The sequence below is a fragment of the Larus michahellis genome, chromosome Z, assembly GCF_964199755.1.
Source record: "Larus michahellis chromosome Z, bLarMic1.1, whole genome shotgun sequence".
Lineage (NCBI taxonomy): Eukaryota > Metazoa > Chordata > Aves > Charadriiformes > Laridae > Larus > Larus michahellis.
The window spans coordinates 79,125,481-79,138,273 of NC_133930.1; the positions used below are offsets into that span (position 1 = coordinate 79,125,481).

At 43.8% G+C, this 12,793-nt stretch overlaps 1 protein-coding gene across 2 annotated transcripts in view; it reads left to right on the forward strand.

The window, feature by feature from the left end:
• The first annotated feature begins 6,372 nt into the window (after window positions 1-6,372).
• Window positions 6,373-12,793, forward strand: part of RASGRF2 (Ras protein specific guanine nucleotide releasing factor 2) — a 131,764-nt gene continuing 125,343 nt past the window's right edge. For both annotated transcript variants that reach the window (XM_074570633.1, XM_074570634.1), the window contains exon 1: window positions 6,373-6,828. In XM_074570633.1, coding sequence (XP_074426734.1) covers window positions 6,544-6,828 — 285 coding nt within the window. In that variant the 5' untranslated portion in view covers window positions 6,373-6,543. The remainder of the gene's footprint in view (window positions 6,829-12,793) is intronic.

Below are 12,793 nucleotides of genomic sequence, written 5' to 3' on the forward strand. Positions count from 1 at the left end.
ACCTACAAAGTAAGGTGCCGTACTTCTGAAAGCTGCTCAGCTGCATAATACATTAAATGTGTCTTTCAAGGTGACTATGGGGAATGCTACTTCTAGTTTATCAAACCTGTTTCTATTGAATTATGCACCCTTGTGGCAGATTATTTGCAGGCTTTATGCCAGATGGATGGAGTTCTCTGTATCAGTATCGAGCCTTGTAAACATCACAAATTCTTCCCAGGGTTACTTACTTATTCCAGATGGCACCTGCTGCGCTCTCTGTATCTTTCTTCCAATCTGTGGGGCTTACTTTTTCCCAAGAAAAGAGAATGCTTTAATATTTTGCACATTTTTCCTATTTTTATGCCAATATGTGAGAGTATCTTGACAGAATAAGCAAAAACTGATTTGCATTTATACTCCGTTCACACTGAATAAGATTTATACTCATTTCACATTGCATAACAAAAAAAAAAATTATCCTACTATGCCTTTTTAATTCTAAAGTAATTTTCATAGTTACCAAGAGCTTTTTGAAACTTAGAGTAATCATAGCCTAGTGTCTGCTGAACCCTTTACTTGCAAGAGCTCAGTCATCAGGCTGTCTCTCTTGACTCACATTTGGAGAACATTATGAAATCTGTGTTATGACACGCCAATGTCTTTGGAACATTTAAAGTACTAATTTAAGCTATCTCCCAAGAATGTCGAGACAGTTTCATGCTTTGGCTATTTGTGAGCTGTAGGACAATACTCTTCTTACGGATACCACACTGATCACAGGGTCTGTGAAATTCTCATTACACAGCTCTCAGAATAGGGAAAAAGGGAGTAATCTCTACTAACTTTAAAAATCAGGGCTCAGCTCTGGCAGTCGTATTCCCACTGGGTGAGTTGTGCCTCAATATCAATACTTTAGCCATGTGAAGAAAGTTTAAAAATACTATTTTCACTATGCTTTGCATCATAAATCAGGAGCTTAGTTTCTGTCTGTTGTATCTGCGTTATATAAAGTACTTCTGGGACTTTCAGTTAACTGAGTGTGTCTGCATATCTTAAAACCTTTGGTCAAGAGTCTGAATACTGGCTCTTCCATTTTAATCCCAGATGGTGAACCTTTGCTGTCCCCGCAGCAAAGGAACCAGTGGAAAACAAACTTAAGGAGAAAAGCTGCCTGTCTTTTCTCCCCTGTGTGATTTTAGTGCTGATTTGGACTATCAGCATCTCCGTGTTAGAAATGCTGCTTTCTTTTTCTGTGTTACCATTGATTTAATCCTTTCGCTTCATGCGCGGTATTGAACTGGCCCTACCTGACTCTCCTCTTCCACATTACTGCTTGCCAGCCCCCTCAATCTGCCCCCCTCTGTGCATTGGTCTCTCTTCTTCCTATTTCGGAGTGACACTCTTACCCCCAGGATCTCTGCGGGTGTTTTCCACCTCTTTACCAACCACCTCTTTTTTCCAGCCATACCCAGCAGCCACAACTCTCGTGCTCTGTGGCTCCCAACTTCGCCTTCTCCGCGACGGTCTCTCCATCACCACCTCCCCGCGACTCCTTCCTCTGCTCCTGGCTGTTGGGATCCTCATGCCGGCTCCTCCAATTCCCCAGCCGTTCTGAGCCCTCCCTTACTCACACTGGCTTCCTCTGCTCTTTACCTGCCGTGCTCTCATTATCATCAGTCTGCCAACCAGGCTGAATTCTTCCGCAACCCACTTGCTTTTGCCTCCTGCCTAAATAGTGCTATTTCTTCAATTTAATTGAGTCCCTTGATTCCAGCTTTTCTCTTTATTTGTTTTTTTGGGGGGTTTTTTTGCTGCTTTTGCTTTTCTCCAGCCTGACTGTGAGACAGCTCCTGCCGTGCTTTTTTTTTTTTTTTTCCATTTTTTCAGTTGTCCTTTGTATTTTTCCCACACTGTCCCTGACCACAGGCAAGAACTCCCCAATGACCTCTGCAGATGCACCAAACTGTTTCTTTCACAAGTTCCCGTAAAGCCTTCTTTTGGTATTCTTCTCCCAAAATCTCAGCAACAAATATGCTAGTTGTGTACTGAGGATGCTGCATATCACAACAAGCATTTACTAGTCCTTGTACTTCTCCTTTTGACTGACTCTGGCGATGGATTCTTATGTGTAGACGTAAGGTGTTCCTGGCATGGGTCCTTTTCTTGCCTTTATGCAGCATTTAGCACATGGTGGCATTAAACCACGATGATAATATCCTCACCTGCATAATAGGTAAATGATCTGAAATCTCCCACAGCAAGAAGTGATCCCTTTGTTACCCTTCGGTATGGCAGTAAAAAATCCTTTCCTCAGAGCTTTCAAATCATGTGCACCAGCATGTGTGGGGCTGCAAAATAGCTAGGTGGCTCTTCTGTATGTTGTAACGAGATGTCTCTGCCACACACAGAACTCCTGTGCTCTTTTTTCTTAAAATGAGCACAAACGCTCTTCCTTGGAAAGACGTGCAAGTGGCACCAGAGGCACTACTCACGCTCTGCGCAGATTCGCTATGAAATTATCCTCACTGGCGCCCTGTGTGAGGCATGGGAGGGACTGGGCTGGGATTCCTGAGGGAGGGAATCTCATGAACACTTGTTCCACCACCTTCTTCATAGCACTGAACGGCATGGGTAGTTGTCTCTTTTCCACAGAAAGGCTGACCCCAACACTTGCTTCCAGTTGCTAAAAAAGTAAGGAACCACAAGGAATGAACTGCCGTGACCCGGTACACACAATGATTTAAAATTGGTTAGACAAGACAATTCCCCCAAAACTTGTCTAGATAAAATAAGAGAAGTAAATCTTCTCAAATGACATCAAAAGCTAGATTAAGCAAGCATAAAATTGTAGTAATTTAAAAGGAGAATGATAAGAGGTAAATGACATTTCCATACATGTGAGAATATCTGGTTATTTTCAAGATATTCAGGACTTACTGTGCCAGTGATGTGCAATATTATGTGCTTGAAATTCTTCCTGCTTTTTCAGATAACTAAATCTTAGCTGAATATTATAAATACCTTTCAAATAGCCAAAACATGCTTTGTGCCTTGAAGAGTAAAGTATTATTCATTCAGTTCTGCTTTTCAGACAGGTATATTCTTAGCGAAACCTAGTTCCTTCTCCGTAAGATATTGTAGCAGCTGTTCAACAGCTTTACGGAATTGTTTTGTATTTGATACACTGCCTTGACATGAAAAGGTAAATAATGATTTACTACCCTAATTTAGTGACAAATAAGCATTACAAATGTATAACAGCACAGAGCAGATACATACTAACCCAGACATAAAATTGATGGTATAACAACACTTTTCCATTGCTTTAATCAATTTTTATTACCATTACATTAACAATATTTTTTCCCAAGGTTTTTTTTCCAGAAGAGAGGTCTACATTTTACATACTTTCTGAAATAGTTTCTCCTGACACCTGTCACTCAGAAGAGTGACAACTTGCTGACTTGCCCCCCCAAGCTCTCGTGGTCACTTCTGGGTATCAGAATCAGCAATTGCGCTGTCACACGACGCTATGCATTTCTCTGTCTATGACAGCTTTGAACAACATGCTGTGAATTAGTTCCCAATGGAAATTTCAAGGTAAACGTAGGCTGAATGGGTTAAATTATCTCACCTGATACGTGACCACAACTTTCCACCACAGTTTTACAGAAAGCTCCTTGAGGCCTATAATGACACAATACTCGGGAATGTGGTTTTATAAATGAATCCTCTGGAATGAAAATACCCAAAAAGTACGTGTTAGCTAAAGAAGATATAAAATAAAGTAAAATAGTGTGCTTATCTGTATGTTCTTTTCTTCAGAGCTCTATGGAATAAATTACATCAGCAGATTCCTTTACATCTGTTTGCACACGTAACTCGATCAAGTTCATACATACGAATTTGGCCTAGAACTTCTTTTTTAAAAACTACAAAACACCCTTCTTTATTCTTGGTAATGAAGAAATTAAAAAAAAAATCATATTTACTTACATGCGTTTAGATGTATTAGGTAGTATATAGACACATAGATATGGAGTAGAGCTTTAAAGCAAAAAAAAGGTAGGTTGTGCTTTTATTAGAGGGATCAAGTAATAAAATATCATTGAGAGAACTAAATCATACTTTGAACAATAAAGCACAGGAATTCGTGACAAACTGACGGTTACACAATCAGCGCTCACTGTAGCGAACACGTACATTAGATGCCTCGTAATTCCTACGGATTGCTGTGCAATGACATATTCAACATTTTCATCTTAGGAAAAATGCCTGCATGTCTAGGAGAAAATGATGTAGTAAAAGGAAACCCTCTCTTTCTTTATTTTGTAGTTAAAATTTAACTCCTGTCATTTATTTTTACTGCGTGTCTCAGGTGTTGTGGTAGAATAGATGGTGCGTAATCACTTCTGATTTATGCAAGAGCTTTATTAATGTTCAAATTACATAAGCTGGGACAAAACCGTGCAACCTTATCTTGGCAAAGATGGGTTCTTTCTATAGCATTTGGTCGTGATATACGATGTGTTTGTTTTGGAAAGCACTAACTATTCGCTTAGTGTCAAGTATCTGAAAACTCCTCTGAGTTGCAGTGTGGTTCTTTTCCTTAGTTTTACTGCCTTGCCATTAACTTACACTGAGATACAGTATCGCAGGAAATTTCATGCACCGAATTAATACTGACTTGGCCAGCACCACTGGAGTGAAACTGAATTAAAGATGCATCACAAGAAGCAAGTAAGAACCCAGTCATTGATACGCATGAATGAGTTATTTCATACATGCAAATAATCCAAACGATCTTCAATCCCTGTCCAAAACATGGACTTCCTTGGATGTTACGTGTTAAACTCAAACTGCATGATGTGAAGCCACAGAGGAAACTAGTCAACTAATTTCCAACAGGATTTGGGCATCTGTTTGTTTCTTCTAATACAAAGCTCTCTATTCACAGAATGGGAGGCTTAAAACTCCACATAGGTCCGCAGTTCCTGTAAATAACACTCAAAATCATAATTGCTGACAGAGATCCCATAGGGAATATTTTCTAACTCTTTCTGTACATTATACAGGATACTGAGTATTGTAATTTTTGCATTTTTGTTCAGACAGTCAGTAAGAGAATCATCTTTCTTAGTCATAAGACTCAGTAAAGCAAAGGAGACAGAAAGCTACATATGCAAAATACATTTTTAAATGAACGAGTTTCAAATGCCTTTTCGTGAAAGAACCTTAAAAGGAAGTTTAAATAATGTGGTAAATTAAAGCGTCCTCTAGTTGGTAGAAATTTCCATATTCCTTGTGTTTTTTTGTAAAACAATTCTTGATACCAGCTCCTTCGCTGGAGCTTATTTATATTTTTTTTTTTTTTTATAATTAAGGTCTGCCTCACCACACTGCCCTGGCAGCATGGAAACAACCCCGCGCCTGCTGCGAGCCCTGCTGAACCCGTGGGAAAAATAAACCCGAGTAACTCCCTCTCCAAGCAGAAGCGCGTACCGATCCGCTTCTGGGGGGGTGACTGGCCACCCCCTTCCCTCGGCTTGTCCCCAGGCTCATCCTGCGGGGCACGGAGGCTGTGCCCCCGCGATGCTGCCCGCTGCGGGCATCTATAATGAAAATTTGTCCCTGCAGCCAGCCCGGACACACGGACGGCTCCCGCAGCCCCGGCCGGCTGCGGGCTCCCCGCAGGGATGCGCGGGGGGGTGCGGGGGTGTCGAGGCCCCGGAGCGAGACCGGCTGCAGCGCTTCGGCCCCCAACCCCGCCCGGCCTTCAAACGACGTCCATATCGGGTTAAAAAGTAGCGGGTTTCGGGCGTTCCGCCGGGCTGTCACTTCTCGCTCTGGCTTTCCTGCGCCGCGCAGCTCGGAAGCGAAGTTGCCGGCTCCCGCCCAGCCCTGCCGCTTTCCAAGATTTTTTCACTCAAAAGAATCGAAAAGGCGAAAACTAACGGGAAACCGACCGCGAGCCCCCAAACCACCCAGCGCCTCCCGCCCCGTCCCGTCCAGCCCAACCGCCCGGCTGCCTGCAGGTGTCCCATCCGACCCCCCGCCCCATCCCCATCCCCATCCCCGGGGCCTCCCCCTGTGTCCCCCCCGCGTCGGTCGGGAGGCGGCCCCGCCGCCGGGCGGAGGGAGGGACTGGGGCTCTGCGGCGGCGGCGATTTTGCTCTTTAAATCGCTACCCAAAGCGGATTACGGCTGATCCCTGCACGTCACGGCGGAGTTGCCCGGGGGGAGTGGGGGGACGGAGCATCTTGCCACTCCCCCCCCCCCCCCCCATACCCTCTCTTCCCGCGGGGCGTCGGGGAGGCGGCGCGGGGCGGGGGGACGGGGACACAGAGGGGACGGGCACGGGTGGGATGCCGCGGCGGGTTTAGCGGCAACCGCCCCCGGGGGGCGGGCGGAGCTCGGGGGAGGGCGGGTGCCGCCCGTCGGTGCGTGCCGGCGCCCATGAAGCGCTGCCGCGGCGCGGCGCAGCCGGTACCGGCGCGCTGAGCGCCCGCGGAGGTTGCCCTTCGGCCGGGGCGAGTGGCCGCGGGCTGCCGGGCGGCCACCATGCAGAAGAGCGTGCGGTACAACGAGGGGCACGCCCTGTACCTGGCGCTGCTGGCCCGCAAGGAAGGCACCAAGCGGGGCTACCTGAGCAAGAAGACGGCGGAGACCAACCGCTGGCACGAAAAGTGGTTCGCCCTCTACCAAAACGTGCTCTTCTACTTCGAGGGGGAGCAGAGCGCCCGCCCCGCCGGCATGTACATGCTGGAGGGCTGCAACTGCGAGAGGGTGCCGGCTCCCAAGGGATGCGCCGCCGGCAGCGCCAAGGATGCGGCGCTGGAGAAGCAGGTACCGCCGCGCCGGGGGCAGCCCGACGGCCGACCCTCTCCCCCCGGGGCGGGAGGGATGCAGGGATGGAGGGATGGAGGGAGGAGGGCAGGCAGGGTGCGAGGCGGGGGAGCGAGAGTCCTGGCCGTCGGGGCGCCCTGGCTGCCTCCTCTCCATCTCCCCGGGAGGGTGACGGTGACTGTCCCCGGTCCCCAGGCCCCGGCGGGGAGCAGCTCCCTGACGCTTCTGGAGCGCTCCAAAAAGCAGCAGCCGCAAAGAAAGTGGCAAGGCCCGTGGCTTTCCCGTCCCATCTAATGACTCTTCCTTCCTCCCTGTCTCTTTTTTTTTCTCCCTGGTGTCTGCACACCTTATTTCACTAGAGTACCTGGAGAGGAGCATCTCACAAACTGGGTGTTTAGTCATCTTTACGCCAACGCTTCTGTGATATCACCAAACTCAGCAAATAGAGGGTGCAAGGGACAAAAGTACCAAAACAGCGCAGGGGGACACTATGGAGTCACCAAGTTTGTCCCTAGGTAGCTGTGCGGCTGTTGCCTGTCACAGTGATGCTGTGAGGGGTGACAGGCTCTCAGCTTTCCCTTGAGAACCCCTCTGAGAGCCAGGCCCGTGGCTGGGTGAGCATGTGCCCTGATTTACAGTCTGCCATTCGCAGAAGTCAGTGGGTTCTTTTGCAGTCGGCAGGTGTTGCAAAGCCGATCGTGCTTGCGATAGAAATGGTGGCGCAACGCTCCAGCCTGGTCTTGCATGGCTTTCATCGGGCAAAGGACGCTGAAGGCTTCGCTGGGATTCATTCCCATGAGGGGTGATGGTTCCTAACACCTGAACTGCCAAATTCCTTGTCCCCCCCGGCCCCGAAAGCTGATCAGTTTGACACTCATGTGTCGGACAAGTCAGTGGTTAAATACTATCTATGTATTACGTAACTGCGAAGACGAGGACAGCGTTGTTGTTCAGCGTAGATAGAGATCAGGTGTCCCAACCACACACCTCCTATTGCCTCATGTAAATTCTTGATCTAATTTGCTGCCTGGTTGAAATTTGTTTGAATCTGCATCTGGCATGCCCTAGCGCCTTTCTCCCTGAGCAGGAGAAGCCAAACAGGTGTCAAACTGGTTTGGAAGAGTTTGGGTAACTGGTAAGGAGGGTGGTTTCGAGCTGGCTGCAGGTATTTCCTTCTGATTGCGAGAAAGGGGCACAGACCAGCTCCTGAAAACCGGCACATCTGCATGGTGCACTAGCGTGATAACTTTGTGAAGAGAGCTCAGAATCTTGTCGTGTGTTCGTGCCTTTTTGCCCGTTCAGAACAGATACTTGTGTGTTTAAACAGGCTCTGAGATAGTACGTAGTTAAGCAAGTGAACTTTGGGAAGTTGGGATGATTGTAGTTATGTCATATTCCTCCGTCACATTCTTGCTCGTTGCTTTGAGGCATGTCTTCATAAGTGTTGATAAAAGAAATACTGGAGGAGTCCCTAGATAAAATTAAACATGAATATTTCCCCCCTGCTTTACATTGGCTTAGTACACTTGTTTATCGGTAGTGTTGTTAAACTACGGCTTGACTAAGAGAACTGTGTGAAAACAATGTCTTTCCATATCTGTTCCCTGGGAATCTTAAGTTGTGCTTTTATATAGTGATGAATGTCTGAGTTGTTTGTAATTACATTTGGTGGTGCAGAGACAAAATAATTACAGGGGATGAAGCTGAATTTTGCTTTGCTTTAAATATCAACTATGCTCATGTTTTTAACAATAGCAGAGTGCTATTAGAGAGGCAGAAGAACACTTCAGGTTTTTTTCATGGGATCCTAGCTTGAATTTTCAAGGCAGACCATGAGAAAATATCTTTTTCCTGTTCACCTTTCACTTGATGCAGAATAGAGCTTTTGAGTGTTAGTAGTTTTCACAGGTGTTACTCATTAAAGTGTAGCCTTGTTTGTATATTCATATGGACACAAACCTTTGCTAGGGTGTACAGAAAACTCCCTCAGCGACTAAAAGTGATAAATCACAAGAAAAAAGAGAAACATTTGAAAATCAAACAGTCCTTTTTATTCAGAAAATGTGCTCATATTCTTACAAGTGTAAATCAATAGACTGTGAACTGTCAGTTTATTAACAGAAGACAAAGTTATTTCAATCAAATGGTAATGAAAACTCAGTATTGTACATGTTAACTACTGGCAGGGTAAAAATACTGCCTAGATTTAATTTGCTTTGATTTAACCACACAAATGTATTAAAGGAATGAAAAAAATTGGAAAATCTATGCCAGTTTTTAAAGAATGAGATCTCTCTTCTCCAAAAGAGAAAGAAGAAAAAAAATAATCTCCTTTAGTTTGGGGTTTATTTACCTAGGTAATTTAGACATTAGTGTGATATAGGCTATAAAATTACACAAATGAGGGGTAGAGAGGCAGAAGAATTAATCTCACAGGAGAGCTTCATCAGCATCCTTTGGGTGGATATTTGAAAAAGCAATAGATTTTCTTTAAGTTATGTAACTGAAGATTATGGAAAATGCATGCAGAACAAAAGTATTTTGTTTTCCTTAGTTTGCAGATCCTTTTAATTTCAGTTTGAGTTGTTTAAGGCTTGCTTGTCAAGTCGTCACGCCAGGTAAGAACTGTGCTGAGAAGTTGTGAGAGTTCAGCGGGGTGAGTGTCGGAGCTTTACTTCCCCATACAGGAGACTGTATTTCGGTCAACAGATGTGCTCAGGTTTGGGTATCTGGCTCCCAACAAGCCCCGCAGCTTAATGATTTCACATTTAACCACTGCTGGGGCTGCTATGTCCTTCCAGCAGTCCATCATGAAGGGACATTAAAGTACTAACAGGAACCATAACAGTGTTTTGTGGAAGATGCCAAATGCCTTCGTAAGATTTGCTGTAATATTAAAGTATTAAGAGCTTGAAAAAAAAATTGCAATGACAGAATGCACTTTTTTTTTTTTTGTCTTTTCCATTAAGATATTAGTGGGGTTTTTTTTTCCTTTGGAAGGATATTTGCTTCAAAGCAAATTCTTTTAAAATTACGGTACCTTTCTTAATGTTAAGAAGCTGCATAGAGCATGAATCAGTTGATATTCTGGGAATATGGGATCAAATTGAGTACATTGCAGATATCAAATGATTTGTAGGGGGAGTTTTTATTTTTAAGGAAAAGTGTTTTGATCTCCCTCAGATTTTAGAAGGGTTTTTGTAAATGCCAAACAGGTGTTGCTATCCACTCCGATTTCACATTTCAGAAAAAAAAAAGACAGATTTATTGAAAAACAACCATGTGGAAGAAGCTGATTTTCAAAACAGAAAATCAGGACATGAAAATACTGCATGTGAAAAGCTCAAATTCTGGTATTAGTGAAAGTGCTTCTTCCTGCAGGAACCGTAGGCTGTAAACAAGTGCAGCTCCAACAAGTCCTCCGCTGTGACAATGACAGACTTGATGAGAATGAATTTCAGCTTTTGTTTCAGAAACTCTGGAAAGAGAATGGCTTTGTCTCAGTGAGTGGCTAGGCTCTTTCAAAGGTAAAATAAAATGCCTAAACATTACGCTTTCTGCAGTGTTTCATAGGAGGCGGCACTTGTTATCCATCAAATTCTCAGATATTTTTTTTTAAAAGACTATTGGAAGCATGTGAGTAGAGCAATGTAAATATTATTATTATTATTATTATTATTGTCTGTATTGGGAGGAGGCCTGTATGTTTAGTTTCTTTCATAACTGTGGATTGAATACATGGAAATGTTCTGATATAGTTATTAATAACTGTCTTAGTGTATCTAAGCTTGTAAATGTTATACGATTTGGGCAGAGACTATCCTTTGTATGTTGCCTGCAATAATCTTCCTCCCACTTAGCAAAATTAAATGCAGTTTTAAGTCCATGTCTCAACAGATTTACAGAATCCAATTATTTGAATTTTTTTTCTGCTTACTGTAGCTCTGTATTTATTTTATAAAGGACATGGTGATTTTGTTTGAAACCTCTCTACTTTACATGTTCCTTGAAGTGATAAGGCAGGCATATGCCACCAACAGCTTTTGCTGTACCTCACTGCTAATTCAGTGTACATAAAACCTAGCAACAGCACTTAAAGGTCATTTGTTTCTGAAGATATAATGAACTAAAAGTTCATCTCTTCACTTTTATTGGTCAAAACCCCCCCTCTTGTTGTTCAGCATCCTCTTTCTGTTGTATGCAGTAGGTAGCTGAGGAGTGGTGTTATCTTTTTGGCAAGATAGATAGCTTGCCAGCTTCAGGTGTAATACTGTCCATAAATCTTACTGCTTGCACGTGGGCAAGTAACTCCCTGGGATGTTTCAGTGCAAAGGTCCACCAGACATGCGGGTGTTTTAGAAATTTCCTGCAGCATTTAAAAAAAAGAAAAGGTGAATTTGTCTTCTCAGTATCCGAGAAGAAAAAAATTCATTGTGGGTTTTTTTTCCCCCCTCTAAATTCTTTTTTTTCTTTGGGGTGTGGACTACCTTCAACAGAAGTAGTTAATTAAAAAAGATGGCCAGTGGGAAAGTTTTAAGATACTAGTGCTATTGGGATGAGTGTTTCTGTAAGACCTTCTCAGAAAAGAGTCTCTAAACGCTTCTTGCATGGGGACAACTTTGGGGTAACTACCTCTTGTTTGCTTTCCCAAGTAACCCCTCTGCCCCCTCCATCATTTGGTCACTGTCACAAGACGATACAGTTTGCGGGCATGTTCAAAAAACACATTTGTTCAAGCCATTTTGAGATGCATTTGAGGAGTAAACTGCAAAACGAGTTGCTGACGTTGCGCTCGAGGCAAGCTGCATCAAAGGGGCTGCCTCTGGCTCTTCACGCAGAACTGTAAAGGGAATTTGCAGTGTGCTTTCTGGCCTAAGGCAACAGGCGGTAAATAAATAGAAAAGTATAACCCTCGTGATCTCTCCAGGGACGGAGCTTTGCTGTTTGATACATGGTTTGTGTTTACCTGCTTGCTTAGTAATGAGCACATTTTGGGGATAATGAGAAGAAGAGAAAAATTTCATAGCCATATTTATTGCTATTTTGCCAAAACTTAACGCATTTTTTAAGCATTTAATTCTAGCTCTTGAAAATGCATGTTCGATACTGTCGAGTTATGAAATGGACTGTTTGTAACTATGCAAAAGTGGGGAACATAGCCAGCTGAGAAGTGCGTTACAGGTAGATCTGGTTTATTTTTGAAATGCCATCCTCTTGAAAGTTTAGTTAAATCCACACAGACATTACCTCAAAGAATATTGATGCCATTGAATAGTTCGATATTCAACCTTTGGCTACCCTAATCCATGTCACTTTGGTCAGAGAGTGGAGACTGATCTGTTGTTTTCTGTTCTTGGCAACAGAAGATATTGCCAGATATCTTGACTAAACAGTAATTAAAAGAACACTGGGAGTGATCGTAGTAAGACCAGATTTTGGTGAGACCAAGTTTTATTGAAGAGAAAACCATGGGCTGAAGTCCTTAACATTTCTCTGTGAGGTATTGTAAGGTCCTGAAATATTACAGTATGCTTTAACAGAAGTGCATACTCCTTAATTAAGTTATTGGAAAAATAATTAGGTCCCAAGCCAAATTATATTTGGCAAAGGCTTATTTGTGGAGTTGCTGGGAAATCCTTTTAGCTAACAGGTGAAATGTCAGCGAGGGAAAGACTGGAATCAGGTTAGAACTGAATTACAAATGCATCCCAAAGCGTAAATCCCAAAACCACCGCACTGACACTTAGCCTGTAAGAATAATGCGTTCCACCTTCTCAACCTCAAGCATCACGCGAACGCTGTGCAAAGTGACCAGAACGTACATACAGCTGTGGAGCTCACAACGATGATGTGAATACTCGAATTACATTCAAAATGAAGTATCATAACAGTTTAACACCAATTTCATTCTTCCACCAGTCTTATGCTGCCAGCATAGTCAATGCTGCCAGCTCTTTCGTTTTGT